Source organism: Malurus melanocephalus, unplaced genomic scaffold (genome assembly GCF_030028575.1).
Source record: "Malurus melanocephalus ecotype Western Australia unplaced genomic scaffold, MMel_1.1 scaffold_54, whole genome shotgun sequence".
In the NCBI taxonomy this organism is placed as follows: domain Eukaryota; kingdom Metazoa; phylum Chordata; class Aves; order Passeriformes; family Maluridae; genus Malurus; species Malurus melanocephalus.
Genome location: NW_026623286.1, coordinates 512,197 through 529,486, shown reverse-complemented (window position 1 = coordinate 529,486; position 17,290 = coordinate 512,197). Strand labels below are relative to the sequence as shown.

General features: G+C 34.6%; 1 protein-coding gene across 1 annotated transcript; it reads right to left on the bottom strand.

Moving 5' to 3' along the window:
* Positions 1 to 354: 354 nt before the first annotated feature.
* On the bottom strand, positions 355 to 16,604 carry LOC130573233 (long-chain fatty acid transport protein 6-like). The gene is made up of 10 exons (XM_057365533.1): positions 16,127 to 16,604; positions 14,899 to 15,111; positions 13,991 to 14,149; positions 12,244 to 12,368; positions 9,134 to 9,328; positions 7,588 to 7,678; positions 5,264 to 5,462; positions 4,821 to 4,918; positions 2,832 to 2,962; positions 355 to 531 (listed from the first exon to the last, which is right to left on the bottom strand). The coding sequence occupies exons 1-10, from the start codon at positions 16,602 to 16,604 to the stop codon at positions 355 to 357; spliced, it is 1,866 nt and encodes a 621-aa protein (XP_057221516.1).
* Between the last annotated feature and the right edge of the window lie 686 nt (positions 16,605 to 17,290).

Here is a 17,290-nt window from a genome sequence, read left to right as displayed (position 1 = left end):
CCTTTATACATTTTAAATGCTGAGTCAGAATCATAATCTAAATGTGTAAAATATTCAGCGAAGTTAAGATAATGGAGACTTAGACAAAAATAATTTGAATCAGCAAGAAATGTAAAATAAAAATTTGCATGTGTGAGCCCATGTGTGGAGAAGTAATATGACCAGATGCAGTGCAGATTACACAATGCACACCACTATTGTGGCTGTCCTAGTAAGAGACAGGTTTTATCATAATAAGATTAATTTTAATATCTTGTATTTATAGAACACGAAGTGCATAGTGAGTCTTGTTGAAATAGTTGCAGGAGTATTTCTGAAACTTTCTGTACTATAGAGCAATTTTGTTTGTATGCTTTATAAACGTATTTCACCRGAAACCACCTTCTGGTATATCTCTGTTGTCAAAGGAATGTAGGAATGTGCAGGCTCATGCATGAAATACAGAGGTTCAGAAATAATTTCTGGATTAAATCCTTCATTCGCCAGATGCATTTTCTGATGCTTGAAAGTCGAGGTAATTTGCATAACATCCTAAAAAAGAAATAATTCAGGTAAAATACAATATTCCATTTTAGCCTATACTGTGAAAATATGGTGTGCTTAATGAAAAAGACAGATCATAAAATTTTACTATGGAAATTTATTCAATTAAACTATATTATCTGATTCACAAGTGCAATGAAATCTAAATCTAAATGAATATTTTATTTCTTATTCATTGCCTATTATCAATATCGCAAGTTTTTGTTTCAATATATGCACACAATATCGCAAGTTTTTGTTTCAATATATGCACACAATATCGCAAGTTTTTGTTTCAATATATGCATATTCTTTTAACTTTCATCAGGGCAGCTCAACACAAAAACAGTAGAGTATGGTGGAGCTCTGCACAGAACTGACTGTTTTTGTGCTACTGGCTCTCCTCTGATTTCCTACTGCTCAACTTAAAATATTAAACACAAAATTGTTAAATACCTTCTTGTCTTATTTRCCAGTATAAGCAGTTGCTGTATAGCAAATGCCAATTCATGAGCAAGTTGTTCTACACACAATAGTTGGTGTATAAGAGCAGAAATGGTATATATAAATTGATCTCTTTTCAAATGTAGTTTAAATGAAAAGTTTAAACTCTTCTCAAGTATCGTAATTACTTATATRGTGTTTTCAATGTAGTGAACTTTTTCTTTTAGTTCCCATGCTGAAAGAAATGACTTCTTATTTCTTATTGAAAGTAAATTGGAAAAAGTGAGGTGGAAAAGATAACAGAGCCGCCGTGTTGAGTTTCCTGGTTCTTTGTCTCCTTGTCCCAGGGCCGCTGCTATTGTTTTAGAGCCAAGTCAGAACAGCTCTCAGTCTGTCCAATTTTCACAAAAACAGTCAACCATAATTGTATGTCTTATTAGGAAAAAAATACATATGGACTGCTGAAAAATTTTCAAAGCTGATTTTGTTTTTAATTTTGCATGAGGATTTAATATATTTGTTGTGAGCTCTTTCTCAGGGTGGAGAGAAGGGAATTAATTTTCCTCCAAACAAAAAATTGTGAGTTATATTCCCTTAAAATATTTCATAAAGTAGCATTTTTTCCTCATTTTGATTTCTTTAAAATAAAATTTATTTTCTTTAATAAAAATTTGTACATGTTTAAATATTAATTAGTACTGCTAACTTTTCTTACTTTGGCTCCTCTTCAACTACCAAAAAAAAGCTTTAGTCAGAGAGCACATAAATGCAAACAGGTTTAACCAGTTCCACATATATAAACCCTAGAACTCCATACAGATTTTCTCCCTCTAGTGGAACTGTAAAGGCAGATCTGTTTCAAAAGCTTTTCCTAGAGGAGGCCATTCCTGACTTGAGGCACTATAGATAGTATAACCTATGCTTACTGCATTTGAAGGTACATTTACTTATAATAGTATAATAATCTATTATTGAAAAAAAAGGTTTTCTTGCTCTGTAGAACTTTTAAAAATTGGACTTCAAKCTAAATGCATAAATCTTTTTTCTCCTCCTCCTCTCCAGTCTCATGCAATCTGTTAAATTCCCATCATTTTCACAGCCAAAATTGTGCTTTTCAGGCCATTTGTTGATATTTAAGGAGAGGCGAAACTGCCAAATACCTCTCAGCATGCCTTAACAGCAGAAAATCTGTTAGCTACAAACGGGTGAGCTACAAACTTTCAGAAGATGTAATGTGGAGCCCTTTCCTGCTCTGTTGCAGATCATCCCACAGGGAGTTCACAAGAGGTGTGTAATCCCTGCACTTTTAAAGTGTATGTTAAAAAAGAATTGTATCTTCRTTCTGCTTTTATCCTTTGAAATGTGTATGCATTTTAATTCTCATGTTAGGAAATCTTTTCTATAAAATATTAATCTTACCATCTATTGCAAATATCTAGTTTTTCCTTTGGTCCCTTCTTAGTACCAGTGAATAATAATCCCTCCAAGATCAACCACATCAGGAAAAGGCTTGAARTGGATAATGCCACCCTTTTGTAAGAAGACACTACATATTTGCTTAGTCTTCCATTTGCTAGAAGAAAATACTAGTTAAAGATKAAGAACTTTGAAGCAAAATCTACCTGCCAAGTTATTAGTCACTTCTGGGATTCTTTGGTATGAATGGATCATTAAAGAAAAATTGAAGTTTAATACATCAYGTATTTTTTAAACATAAACATAATAATAGGACTAGTAATTTAGGCTAGCTTTTGTTTTCAATTATTGAAACTTTGTAAAATGTATTCTGCATTACATGATTGGAGAGACCAATTTTCAAGTCAGACAGAAGGTAAATGCAAGTAGGAGACAGCTGATTTTCTTACCATGATTCTCACAAAACGTGGTTGGGCRTAACTTGGAAGGAAGTCCACAATGTGCTTATAAAGCTTCTCTCCATTAAAGGTGTAGTGAGGTCTAAGCACAAYAGCTGCCATCCCTGTTCTTCCTTCATAATCTAAAAAAAGTTGAAAAATAGTATAAGAAGAAGTAAGAATGTATTTGAATGCTTTATGATGTTTGRGGGGACTTAGTATTAATCAGAGCAAATAAATAGGTATTGAAAATTGATATGAAAAAACTGTCCTGTCTGCTTTGACATTACTGAGTGTAAAGTAGATGATATTTTATTCATGAGGTACATGGTATTTTAATTACAATAGATGATATTGAAAGACTTAAAAACTTACTTTTTATTAGGAATTCTCTATAGCTGGAAACTGCCTACTAGGTTTTATTCCTACCTGACCAATGGTAACATAGTAACCTAATTAAATTACAGGGACTTAATTAAAAAAAAAAAAAAAAAAAAAAAGCCTTAAATCATTCACACAAAGGCTAATGCAATAGATGGACATAGACATGAATGAGACTGTAATTCTTCTGTATAAAATCAAGGGTCTATTGTGCACTGTATCAGTGGTGCTGAATCCTTCGCACTCTGTTTCATGGACAAATTTGTGATAAAGATGTTAAGTGATGCCTAGTTGATTACAGACATCAGATTATGTTTGACATCCAAACAGAAACAAAGCCCTTTTCAAAAATATGTTACAGACATAGTTCCTGCATTGTCTTTGTTGGAATACATATGAAAACTCTAAGTGGAAAGAATATCTAAGTTGGAAGAAATCAGCTGCCACAGTTAAATCTGTTCAGAAAGAGCAGCCTTGAGGTGTGCCTAAAGGCACAGGAAAAAAAAAAAAAAAAAAAAAAAAAAAAAAAAAAAAAAAAAGAAAAAAAAAAAAGAAAAAAAAAAAAAGGTATTCCTTTTCCTAAAAGTGAATCTGCAGCTGCTGAATTGGTGATATCCTGTAAAGTGTGTTTGAGTGATATTTGAGACTCAAGTCAATCCAGAAATATGAAAGACTATGCTATCTAGATTTTATTGACACTATAACCAAAAATGGATGTGATTCTTAAGCTCTTGAGGCTTTTTTTAATGTTCTGTTTACTGCTTGATGTAGCAATAATCCTTTTGAGGAGGTCCCATCAGCTCCAACTGCAGATGATACTGAGAGATGCTTTGAACATTAGACTACAACTTTATTTGCATGGAGTCGAGGATGTCATCTCTAAAAGGTGACRTTTTACTGCCACCTGCTGATCAACCATTCAGATGATGGACTTTCAATTTTATTTTTATATATCCTCTTTCTTTGAACCCATCATGTTTCCTGTCCCTTTACAGCTTCTTCTTCAGATGACTAGTTTCTTTTAATTCTAGACTTTATTTGCCCTTCATTTGCCTTCAAAGGAAACAATGAAYAGGGACTCAGCCACACAAAAAAATYGTTTTCCTCAGTCTGTTCCTTCAGTGGAYGCATCTTCTGATATTTTCTACCTGATCTTTTAATTGAGTTGCCTACAGCGTTACAGCAAGGTATTGTATATTTTTATGGAGCATCACATATATTTGAGAACATTCCAGTTATGGAAAAATGTATATATTCTTGGATGGCACTTATAAGATAATGGTTTYAGATGTCATCTTTTAATATACTCTGTTTTACCATTTTTCAGATSAATGCTTGTAGCCTAAGAGAAGTCTTGTGTAGTTCCTGACTTTGTGTTTCTCACAATTTTTAATCCCAATGTTTCTTCCATTCATTACAAAATTTCAGCTTACCATCTTTATGAAATACAGCATATTACCAAAACTGAAATTTCAAAACACTGTAGAAAAGCCTGAGTTGCCAAGCTGAAACCACTTATATCCTTGCATGTATTTGTGCATTCATTTGCAAGAGCAGAGAAGTTACAATGGGAAATTCCTATTTTCATTTGATATTCTCTGAGTATAGGGAATGTCTTACCTTTTATGCTTACACCATAAACATTAACTTCTTGAACAAAATCCATCATACCAATGATCTCTGCAACTTCTGAAGTGGCAACATTTTCTCCTTTCCACCTGTTGGATGTATTTCTTGTATTAATATAGATGTTAACTGACACATTTTTATTATATACATGATGGAGGACTGCTTCTAATATGGACTGACATGTTGAAGAATGAAGATAGACAAATCCTTTTCTGGTCTTTTGCCATCTCATTTGAGACCCCTGCAATATCAGAAGTGCCAAATTTGAAAAATTCTACGGTGTGAACTTTGGTGGACTTGATTCTGATCCTTAGTGGTTTTGTTTAAACAAAATTGACATTCCTCAGGTTCGAGTCTGRCCTGTGTCATCCAGCCCTGTGTATGTGTGATTTCTTCCAAGCTGCCTCTATTTAATCTTATACTCTGTGCTGTACCTGAAAGTGTCTCCCACCCGGTCAGTGAAGTAGAGGAACCCATCCTCATCCATCGTTAGGAGGTCTCCTGTGTCAAGATACACATCTCCTTCCACAAGCGCATTACACAGGAGTTTCTTCTCTGAGGCCTCTTTATTTCCAACATATCCAGAAAATGGGGCATCCTCAGTAATTTGAACAACTAGAAGACCAGGTTTACCTGCAGGACATGAAAAGGGGATGCAAAAAAAACAGAAATAGAGAGAGTTATGGAGTGTAAATTATCATATTAAAAATCCTTTATAAAAGGATTGTGGCTTTATGAAAGCCACATCTGTTCATTTATCTTGCTGTTGCATTTCCTTATCTATTCTCTAAAAAGAAGAAATAGGTGAGTGGAAAAGGGAACATGATTTTGCTTCCTTCTCTTCCAAAAACCTGGACCACAGGGAAGGGATTTTTGGAGCATATTGTACACCACTTATCCTGGTGACATTTACCTGTTGAAGCATATTCCTACTGAGCATCACTCCTTCTTGTTGACTKCCTAAGTCCTATTTAAAACTTCCATTGGCTTCACTGGAATTGATTCAGAATACCCTTTAAATATTAATTTTTATTATTCTATATCTGTGATAAGTACTGGCTTTTTTTCTCAGTGTGTTCCTGAGGTTGAAAGATAARTTCTGTCTTCAAAAGGGTTTTATTTTATTCCTTCAGCAGATGTAAGGAGATATTTTCAATCAAATAATTTTCTTTGTAGCTGTATTTCTATATTTAACAGGAAATYCTCCTCATTGTTTTGAACACTCAATGTGGAAAATAGAATGAAAGGACCTACTACCTTCTAGAAGAGTAGCTGGCATTGCTACAAATACAATGYATGATTTATAACAAAAGAACAGCCAAACAGAAATGTTGAATTTTAAAAAGGAGTTGCCTTAACTCCAAGTCAGGTTTACAGGATGATTCTCTCATCCAGTTTGTAAATTTACTGTCATTACTGKTTCACATAGCATCAAGTGACAGCTTCAGAGTTATCTTAAAAAATATGTTAACAACTGGCAAACTTTTTCTAATTGTATCATGAAACTGGGAATTTTATCGATTTCACTGAGAAACCAGTATTTTTTGTCCAGTTTCTAATAAAACAGTAGTGAGAAAGCAAGACCTTTTCAAGGAAAATAATATTTTTCTTTATTTGGATAGTATCAGCAAATCATTTATTATCAGAAGTAATAGAAGAGTAGTACGTTAGTTTCCAGTACTACTACCAGAATATATGATATGATATGATATGATATGATATGATATGATATGATATGATATGATATGATATCATATCATATCATATCATATCATATCATATCATATCATATCATATCATACATCATGTAATATTATATCATATTATATATCACATCACATCATACTACATGTTGTTATGTAATACTATATTATCAAAGATAAGCAATAAAAATTACTGATTTGATGATCAGTACTACTGTGTGGCATTGAGATCTGACATTATCATGACCGACTCTAATTTAGGTTATATGTACAAGCCTCTCATTTACCTTCACAAATTTAATCTCAGTGATAATTAAAACTACATACTAAAGCTAGTGATGTCAAAGACCTTTTCCCCAGAATGGCTAATTTTGACACGCATGGATTCAAGCACATGTACAGAAGCATATGGGTATATAACATGGCTTCAAAAATCCAGTGCTGTCTTTTGTGGAAGAAAAAATGTTCCGTTTTCAGGATTTTGCTTGAAGATATTCTTGGCTAGGAGGCAATCTTACTTTCAATCTGGGAGCTTCAGATCTTTGAGGTGGAGTATTCCATTTTAAGCAGGAGTTCAGAAAGTCTGTGCAGCTCTGGATAYTAAATAGACAAATCTGGTTTTGTCTCTAAATATAAAAATATGATCCATGTTTTGAAATTGTGCTATTCTTCCTCAGAATTTAAGATTTGTAGCTTAGACAACATCTTTATACATCTGTTCTCAGAACACAACAGATCTAGAGCACGACATCTGTAGGAATTACTGTATCCTTTTTCCAGGAATAGGAACAAGTTTTTGTCAGGTGAAGATACAAATATTATGGGCCCAGARTATCACTAATGTTCTTCTAGTATTGGAATTTTTTGAGTTTTGGTTGCATTATAAATATTTGGATATATTATTGCATATGTTAGCAAAAGATCCCTGTTTGCAACTGTTTTTCCAGTGTAATTTTCAGGTTCTAGGTGTATATCAGAAATATGTTGCCCACAGAAATATCATCATCTAAATTGAGGTATCTATTAGTTAATAGATAATTAATATTTTACTTTACCTCTGGGTGCTTTCTTACACCTTCCATTTTCATCTTTTATAAGTTCTTGTTTCCAGACATCATATTCCAACAACTCAAAAGAAAGCAGAAACTGAAAAAAACCCCACATATGCAAACTTTAAAACATCACTGTCTTACTTTCTAGCTGTGGTAAAAATAGCTTTGAATTAATGAATAGTCCCTATTGACTTTTGAATTAATGAATAGTCCCTATTGAATTTTGAATTAATGAATAGTCCCTATTGAATTTTGAAGATTTGAAACAATCTGAAATATACTGACAGTATTCTGAAAGTGTCAGAAAGTGTTAATATCCTGATAAGCAACATTGAAGATACATAAACAGTTAAGTGTTCATCTCCTTTATCGATAAAAAGAAGTCCATTATCTTAGAGTAGGGTCAGATTTAAATCATTTACATGAAGAATAGTGAAACAGTGCATTTGATCAAATCATCAGTTTTGCTTTAAAACTACCATCCATTCCTAAGTAGAGGCTTAATATCACTGGAATGCAAATCCAGATGATTCTTTGACAAAAAAAAAATCCAAACTAAATTTACAGACATCTCAAAAATTATTCCAGACAGATCTAAGTGCAAACTTACAAATTAATGATTCATTTTAGTCTTTCCTGCCTCAATCTTCCATCCACAGTTAAGATTGTTAGAAGATTGAAAGCCTTACAGAGTTGCTAGTATTATGGTCATGCCAAGGCATTTTTGGCATCTCATCTGAAAAGCAGAAATCATTTGGAAGTCTTTAATCTGGACTTGATCTTWACTGATCTGAATATTTTGTATTGTTTAAACACCATTTTATTGTAGTATAATGTTCATGATTCACAGAAACTGTACAAATTGGGAAAACCTTTGAGACTGCCAGGGCATTTTTATACCTGAAGTAGTGTGAGCTCAGCAGTAGTTGTATGCATAAAGCTCAGATATTTTGAGATTAATATTTTTCTCCCTTATTTGCTGAGAATTTTGATTTTTTTTTTTTTTTGTTTTGCTAATCTTATTTCAAAGTAAATGTGGTACAAGTTTTAATGAGTGGGGATGCAGACAAAAAGCAAATTTTGGTCAAAGTYTGCTCGGGAATATCCATCTCCTGAATCATACTAAAAGTCAAGTCAAAACTAGTTTTTGGCCTCATCTTTTAATATATATGGGTTTTCAGGATGATAAATAAACTTTTCTAAAAAGCATCATTAATCAGTTCTGTGCCTAGGCACTTCTACACAGTCAGTTTGGGGTTCTTTTGATATATTCTGGGGAAAAATTTGGATACAATCTTCTGTGTATTTGTTGTGTATATTTGGTGCGGCTTCAAAAYATATGTACAGAAAATAGAACCAAGGAAGGGGTTAAGAATAAGGTTTCTATTTTCATGAACCWGATTTTCTATATCTGGACAGAAGGAAGCAATTTCTTCCTTGTACACTTTCCTGCTCTTTTTAATTTCTGCCTTTCACCTGMCTTTTAATTTTTTTAAAAAATATTGGATGGTTAATTGGCTGATTATTTGGTGGATTTGATAATGCTTACCTTTGAGAAAATGCCAGCACGGCCCACAGCTCCGATTTGATTAGTATAGTTCAGGAAACTAAGACTTCCTTCTGTGGACCCATAGAATTCAAATATTTTAATTGGGCCAAATCTCATCAGAAATTCTTTCCATACAGAAGGTCTGATTCCATTTCCTAGAGCAATGCGTACTTGGTGAACTCTGTCCTCTTCTTTCTGTGAGCAAAAGAAACATTCTGTAGCTGACAAATGCAGGGCTAAACACCTAGAATTAATTAATACTTTCTAATAGAACAATTTTCCTTTATGAATGCCACCTTAACTAAAATACTTCACAGATTTTTTTTTTTGTAAAAATCAAAAAGAAAAGCGTAAGAAGTCTTGATCTGAGGTTGAGACGTTTTTGTCGGATGAAAACTTTATTTCTGTAGTTCCTTGAATTTTCAATTATGAATGCTATAACTAAGATGTCTATGGCAAAGTTTAAAAGATTTTAGCTGCAAATAAATAGATTTTAAATAAGCATTATATTCCATAGAATGGAACTCCCTTGCTCACCAAAGAAAGAAATCTTTCTGTATCAACAAAGTCATGTCTTAGAAAACACTTGTGATACTCTGTGGTCTGTTCTGTATATAATGTTACTTGGTAGCAAATTTTGCACATCTGCCATGTTCCTCAGGGAGCCTCAAGAAGCAGGCGAGTAACTTGAAGCTGCTTACATGATTAGGTGCAATTTTAATCTTAAATCCAGTTTCAGAAAAAATGACAATAAAATCTGCAGTCAAAATGTAGAGGTTAATGTGTCATTACATGTCAGTTATGGAATTATTGTAGTGAACTACTCAAATGTTTATTTGCATAAATTAAATGTTTTAGCAGAGTCAGTATTTCAAATTTTTGACTTTCAAAAATGCTCACTTAAAATTGTTTTGTGAATTCTGTATTAACAGACAATTTCATTTTATCCAGAACTGCATTTTATGCCAGATTAATTATTTGCCACAATAGGATCAAGCGTAATGCAGACTAAAGTCCACTTGTTACACACAGGAGCCAAGCAGGAGTTTGATATTTCCTGCTTCTGCCTAATGAGATGTGCTCTCTTTCACTGTTTTAATGGTAAATCTGAAGGCATAAATGTTTTGATCACATGTGTGTAATCCAACCCAATTGTAAACCAGTTGGCAGGCGGACTGGGAGATTTCCTTTATGCCTAATATTGTCCCTTCTTCAGCACCTGGTCTTCAAGGTGAAATGAAGAATTTTGGGGTTTTTCCCAATATAGCTCATGATACTGTAAGACATGAAGTAAAACTCTAGAGCTTGAGATATCACAAGGAATAGGGGAAACTGTTACCTTTCCCTTGGTTCATGCCTGGTACCACAATCTGCAGCATTTCCCTGAATTACCTTGAATTTTAAATATCTTTTTTTAAAAGTCAAATGGTTCTCTTTAAAAATATTCTTTTACGTACATTCTCTTTTTTTGTGGTACCTTCTACGGAGTACTGTGCTTTAAATTTAGTTCTGATACGTACATGGAAGCTGGTTAGCTTGCAGTCGGCATAATTTGTCAGAGTGTCTGTCCACATCAAGAAATCCCTGACTGCCTCCTAGTTTCCAAATACATGTTTTTTTCTTAATTTGTGAGGCCTTGGCATCCTCAGTGAAAGGAGAGAAGGACAGACAGCCTATATATGATGTAGAGAATACTCCAAGAAGTCTCTCATTTCAGCCCTCATCCACACCAGGCCTGGAAGCCTGCACGGGTTTCTTTTACTGTAGAAGAACATGKGTGACACAGTGGAGGTTGTATGTAGAGGACATATGTTATATATGTGCATAACATATGGGTATATGTTATATGCAGTCCAGTTATATTTCTGTATTGGTTATATCTCTACCAGTTGCCAGTTAAATATCAATTTATTCTCTGTTAAATTCTCCTCGTTGACTCAAGTAAAGAAAGATCTTGCTCCTTTTCCCTCCAGGAGAAACATCTACACAACTAGTTTGGCATAATTAACTATTCCTTTATGTTTTTTTGTTCAATGGGCTACTGTTAAAATGTTTTTACAGGCTTGAGTTCTGGCCAACAACTATCCCGTCCTGTGCCCTTTAATAATTTTTTGGTTTTGATCCCTGTCCTATATCCACACCACCCAATAATAACATTCTGTTCAAACCAGCTGGAGAATTCTTTTTCTTGTTGATAGTCCTTGCATCAATCTCTGACCAATGGAGTTGGAGATCATTTGAACTTTGTGCTTGGAACAAGATGTTTTCTGAGGTCGGTAGAAATACTTGTTGTCACTTCCCTTCACTAACATCCTAACTCCCAAGTATAAAATTAAAAAAATTAACCAAGCTTTTCCACTGTCATTGAGAAATCAGAGTTGCAATTTAATAAGTATTTTCAGACTTTATTTTCTACTGCTTCTCTGTTTGGTGACGTTCTCCTTTTGTCCTAAACCTGATCACAGTTTAGCTCTCATGATCTTTAGGACTGTTATCCCAGGAGGGACCAAGATTTTGCACTACACTGTTAGTACTTTGGCTTTGTATAGATATATTCATCATCATATATAAAGGCATGGAACAGAATGAGCCTTTGGAAGATGTTTAAGAAAAAGATTTAAACTAAAAAAAAACCTAATTCACCAGTTTCAAAGTAAAATATTAATTATCATCCATTAAATGCTGAACATCCTTTAAATGGTCTCTTGATAAATAACTGCTTTGGAACAGAGCACTGAAATAGTTTAATCATTTAATCTGGTTCAGACTCTTGTTTGGTCATGGAGTATGATTAAGATTTTACTGTTTATACCTTTTCCTGACTGACCTGTGACTTGCTGGTCACTCAGATGAAAAGCTAAAAAGTTTGGCTTTGCAGAGGCGCTTCTGTTAGTGTTGGGATATAAATGTTCTGTCCTGCCAGACTTGTTTTTCTGTCAGCTCTACATTTGCTGATATAAACTTGATTTGTATTGATAACAGCAAGGAACACCAGACCTACACGGGAAAAATGATCAAACATTGAAAATACTATACTATTCAGAAATGGATGATCTATATGATTTTCAGATTTGCTATGTCTCAAAGCTGCATTTGCAAACAGAACTTACACAGGGCTGATTGCAGAGGTAGCGGCAGAGTTCTCCTATATACAAAATCATGGTAACATTGTATTTCCTACAGTCGTTCCAAAACTGTCTTGCAGAAAATTTCTTCTTCAAAACACAGGTTGCTCCTACGTGATRAAAACAGATAAGAAAATTCAAAATAATCTTTAAAATAAACCCCTCGTCTTCTACCACTATTGTAACAAAAAAAAAGTMATTCTCTTAGTTCAATTAATGATAAATTCAGCTATTTAAATAAATTGGAAGCTATTTCCAGCAAGATCTTTCTAATAAATGTGACATGCTTCTTTTTTCTGAGTAGTAACTAAAAACTTACAGTAGCAGAAGCAATAGAAGCATTTTATCATCTYCAGTTGTTAGGAATAGGTTACAGCCTAAATGTTTTGTTTCTGTCAAGATCATGAACTGGTGTAGCTCTGAAAAAAAAGAAGAGCTTGGAATGGGGGAAGTAGCTCACAGCATCTCTGTTTGGGTGAGAAATGGTGSAAAGGAAATGGGCTCAGTCTTTGTTGTTTCTGTCTCACTCCCCTTTTTCTGTTCCTTGACAGCTGAGAATCAACACCTTTTTTTTTTGTTTCTGTGTCCTTGATGCTCCTTCAGAACTTTCCATTCCAAAAGTCACCTCATTCTACACCTCTCATGTCTGCTACCCCATCCCTTTCTTTCTAAATGTTGTCAATCAAGAATTCACGAATTTCCATGTTTCTACCCTTTCAAAATTCCTTTTTGCCCAAGTCCTGATGTCCTATATGAAATTTCCCAGTGCCTTCCAAGTTTTGAATCCCTTCTGGTCCACTTGTTCCCAGGTTGTCTTTTCCTCCCTGATCCTGAGGCCTCTCAGAGCTCTTTAGCTTCACCCTCCTCCAAGCTTTGTCATTCAAATCCTAGACTCCCAAATCTCTATCTGAACACGTAGGAAGGTTATTACCCTACATTTTCTGTTCAAAGAAAATTCACAGYTTCAAGCCTCTTCATACAGTAATTTTCCCATCCCCTTTGTGTTTCTGTTAGACAGAAGCAGTCTTGTCAGCAGTTGCTGTAAGCCAGCATGCCTGCCTGGGTTGTTCCTGAATAAACAAAAGCCTGAAATGTCTTTTAAAACAATTCAGTTATATACTTACCATGCCAAAACCCAGCATCTGGGCAAGACTCTAAGGATAGGAAAGAAAGACATACCTGGAAGATATCTGGTTGCTAGCCATATAGCTACTAGCAATATAAATAACTCCCATTATCAAATTTAGAAGGRGAGATTTTGTCCTTCCTTTGTTTTTCACTTTAGTATGATGAATTTAATTCTATAGGTGTTACTCAAACAAGTCACTGAGAAWGCCTCATAACAAATTAAGTTTGTTATATTGTTCTTAAGGTTAGCTTAGGCTTCCACAATGCATTTATACCTTCTGACACTAAAACTCAAGCCTCAGGTGCCTATGCAAATGCCTTTGCACACCTTTGGCATAGGATGCAAATATGATCTCAGGTTAAACCTACGGAACATGTGCAGTGGTGCCAACAATGCACATACGTCAAGTCATTTTATGCTGGAATTATGCAACAGTTGGTGCATATACCTTAGATATTGCCTGGAAATGGGAGATGATGATAAAAATAATAAAATTACAGAAGTTTATTGGTAAACACAATATTTGAGTCACCAAGCAGTTATTCACCCTGACATGTTATAGCCTTCTAAGMTAGTGAAACTTCACCAGAAGGTAAATATTACCTAACTGAATGCATCCACTGATGCCAAGAAGAGAAGCACTGATGTGGTACAAGGGAAGAGTGACATACATAATATCCTGAGAAACAGCACCACAGTGAGTAAACACTAAGGAGGCAGCCAGAGTCCTTAGATGAGTGACAACAGCAGCTTTTGGGAAACCTGTCAAAGGAAAAGAGCAAATAACTATAAATATGCAGCATGCATTAATAATTTTGCTGTAGCTGGAATTATGCTGGGAATGTACAGGAAGAAYTGTCTTTTCTTCTGAGTCTTTGTCCTATCCTTCACTTTTTACCCCATGAGTATATCTCATTCCCCACTCAGCTTCTTCAGTCCTTTTGCCTGTAAAATTATTCAATCATAGAATTATAGAGGTTAGGGTTGGAAGGGACCTTAAAGATACCATAGTTCTGAGCCCCCTGCCATGTCTGTTTTGTCTGGGCAACAAAGTTCATACCTTTCACAGGTGTGTGCAAAGCAACTCTGCATACAGGGGAATCTTCTGAAGAGCCGCTGTGACTCTCAACTTTTATTTGCAACAGAAATAACTTCTACAAAGTTGTTTGGATTGACTGATTGGCCGTGAATGGATTTCCCTTTTCTTCCACTCTAAAAATAATTCCTATTATCAGAATCAAAAGCAGAAGTTCTACTTTTCTTCCTTTCTGAGCAAGTCTTAGAGATTCTATGTAAAAGTTCACTAAGTGGAATTGCATCCTTGTTATGCCATGGCAAAAAAAAAAATGGTTTAAAATGTAGTGTGCTTCTAAATAAATTAATTCCTCCCTAACTTGACTTAAAAATTAGAAATTGACTTACAGAAGGTCTGTCCTTTTGTCTTTTGTTGCTCAATTTATACCATCTTAATTTTCAGAGTTGAGGATGTATTTTGTTGTACCTATCCTCACCTGTACTTCCCGATGTGAAGATATAGAGAGCTGTGTTTCTTGGGTCAGTGGCAGCTCTAAGATGAGATGGAACAGGATTATCTGACACCTTGTGTAGTTTGTCTGGTAGAGTGTGAACATGCTGGAAAGGACAACTGGTGCTCATCAGCCAGACAGCAACATTATTTTCCAAGAGATGGGAAATAAATTCTTTCTCTATTGAGCCCAAACAATCTGCCAAGTAAAAAAAAAACAAAAAAAAAATACCAAACCCCCCCCCAACAAACAAACAAACAAACAAAAATACTAATTATTAAAATAGATACAACTACAGGCCTGATTACCATAATTGAAATTATATTTCATTCCACTGTATAAACCTACTGCAACTAACCTGCAGGGCTAACCTGTCTACTGGAGAGTGGAAAAAAAAATCATAATGTTTGATTTTCCTACATTTTTCTTGTGACTTTAATYATAATTGGTAAAACACCATGAACATAGTCAGTGATACCAATACATAGGATTTAATTTAATCGTTATGTTATAACATTTCTTTTAAAGCTTGGTGCACATACCAAATGATAAACCCTTACAGGTTCATATAGAGTTATGGTAGTATTGCCAACTTGTACAAAAAATGGGAAAACAGGAGCAAAAAGTTAAATAAATTGCCTAGTATTGCATAATATACCATGAAGGGGGACAAAATCGCAGCTTGTCATGCTGTAAACTTTGCTCCAAGCAATGCTACACTGGGATCACTRCTTTAAAGTAGTTCTAAAGTAACATAAATTTTTATGTAAAAATTTTGAGCTGAAGGAAATCATGACTACAAAGAGAATCTTTKTCTTCCTGTAGTCAGTGAATTTTTATGTAAGTTACATAAATCAATAAATAGAAATGGAAATGAAATTATGCTGAAGTATCTCCCAAGGCTGTTTTCTTGCTGATGCATGATTATTGCTGCTGGTACCTTGGAGAGTTTCAGATTTAAGCTTTTTATTCTGCTAATTAATTGCATGGGTCTTATTTTGTGTTTATGCCCTTCAAATTTAAACATCATCTTTTTTTCTCTCCTTTTTAGACAGCACTATTTCTTTCCCTGCTTATTCSCCTCCTTTTCTTCCCTTCTTTTAAGTGTGCATATATATAAAGCATTTGCAGCTTTGAAAGGCTCTGATTTTCTCTGATTAAAGCAGGAAACAATAGAAAGTGAGCAGTAAGTGAAACACAACACAGAACTTACCTTCTCCTATCACCAGCGCTTTTGCTGCACAGGTTTTGATGCAGTGCAGGAGAGATCTCGAGTGGATGTTGGTGTTGAGAAAAGCCACGATGAAGCCCAGCTTGGCCAGCCCAAACCAGACATGGATGAACTCAGGTTCATTACTCATCAGCAGGGCCACAGTGTCACCTTTTTCCAGATTGCCRTAGTGCAGGAAGACTTGTGCTACCCTGTTACTCCTCCTGTCCACATCCTGATAAGTGTACACCGTCCCTTCATAGATGAGGAATGGTTTGTGGGGAACTTTTTCCACTCTCTGACCGAAAAGGTCAATTATGGAGAGAATTCCACTGCTCACCCACTTCTTCACTGTCGCCTTTGACCTCTTCCGCCTCAAGAAATAGACCAGATCTTCCCAGAAGTAGGGAAGAAATATCTTCAGAGAGACACACAGCACCACTATTCCTCCAGCAATTGTCGAAAGCCACGTGCTTAGCATGCTTTGAGGGGGGCAATAATAGCTTTAGTCATCTTAGACATATGAAATACATACAKACATTACAATAATTTATCCTGAGTTTTAAGACAGAGACTGGAAATTAATAATTCTACAAATTCTACCAATTCATTTGAGAACTGTTAAAAAAGTCTTATTGGTGTTTACTAGAATAAAAAGACACATAAGAGTACAAACAAAGAAAAAAGGATTTAAGAGTAAAAATGGATTGTTCAGGATTTTTAACTTGTAATCAAAATTATGTGTAGCTTTTTACTCTACCATGGCAAATCCTAAAATAAGATGGAAATAAGCATATCAAACATATACTATCATATGTATAATATGAAAATAGGTTATATATGATGCACCAAAAGTTCTTTGCTCCCTTAGTTGTTTTATTTGATCCAATAAATTTTGAGACCATTTGAGACCAAAGATTTGAGCAGTCCRATGAACATACACCAATTTCAGGCAACATACTGTGAAACAGAAGAACCTAGTTTTCACCATAGGATTTTCTGGYATTTGAAATAAATGGTGGTTAATAACTTTGTATTATTTATATTGTTTATATTATTTACAATAGCATCCTGCAGTCTCAAACAAAATCACGCACAAGCACAATCTGATGTTTGGAAAACAACCTTTATAGCATAACAGTTATTAATTTCTGTAATGTMTTTCAG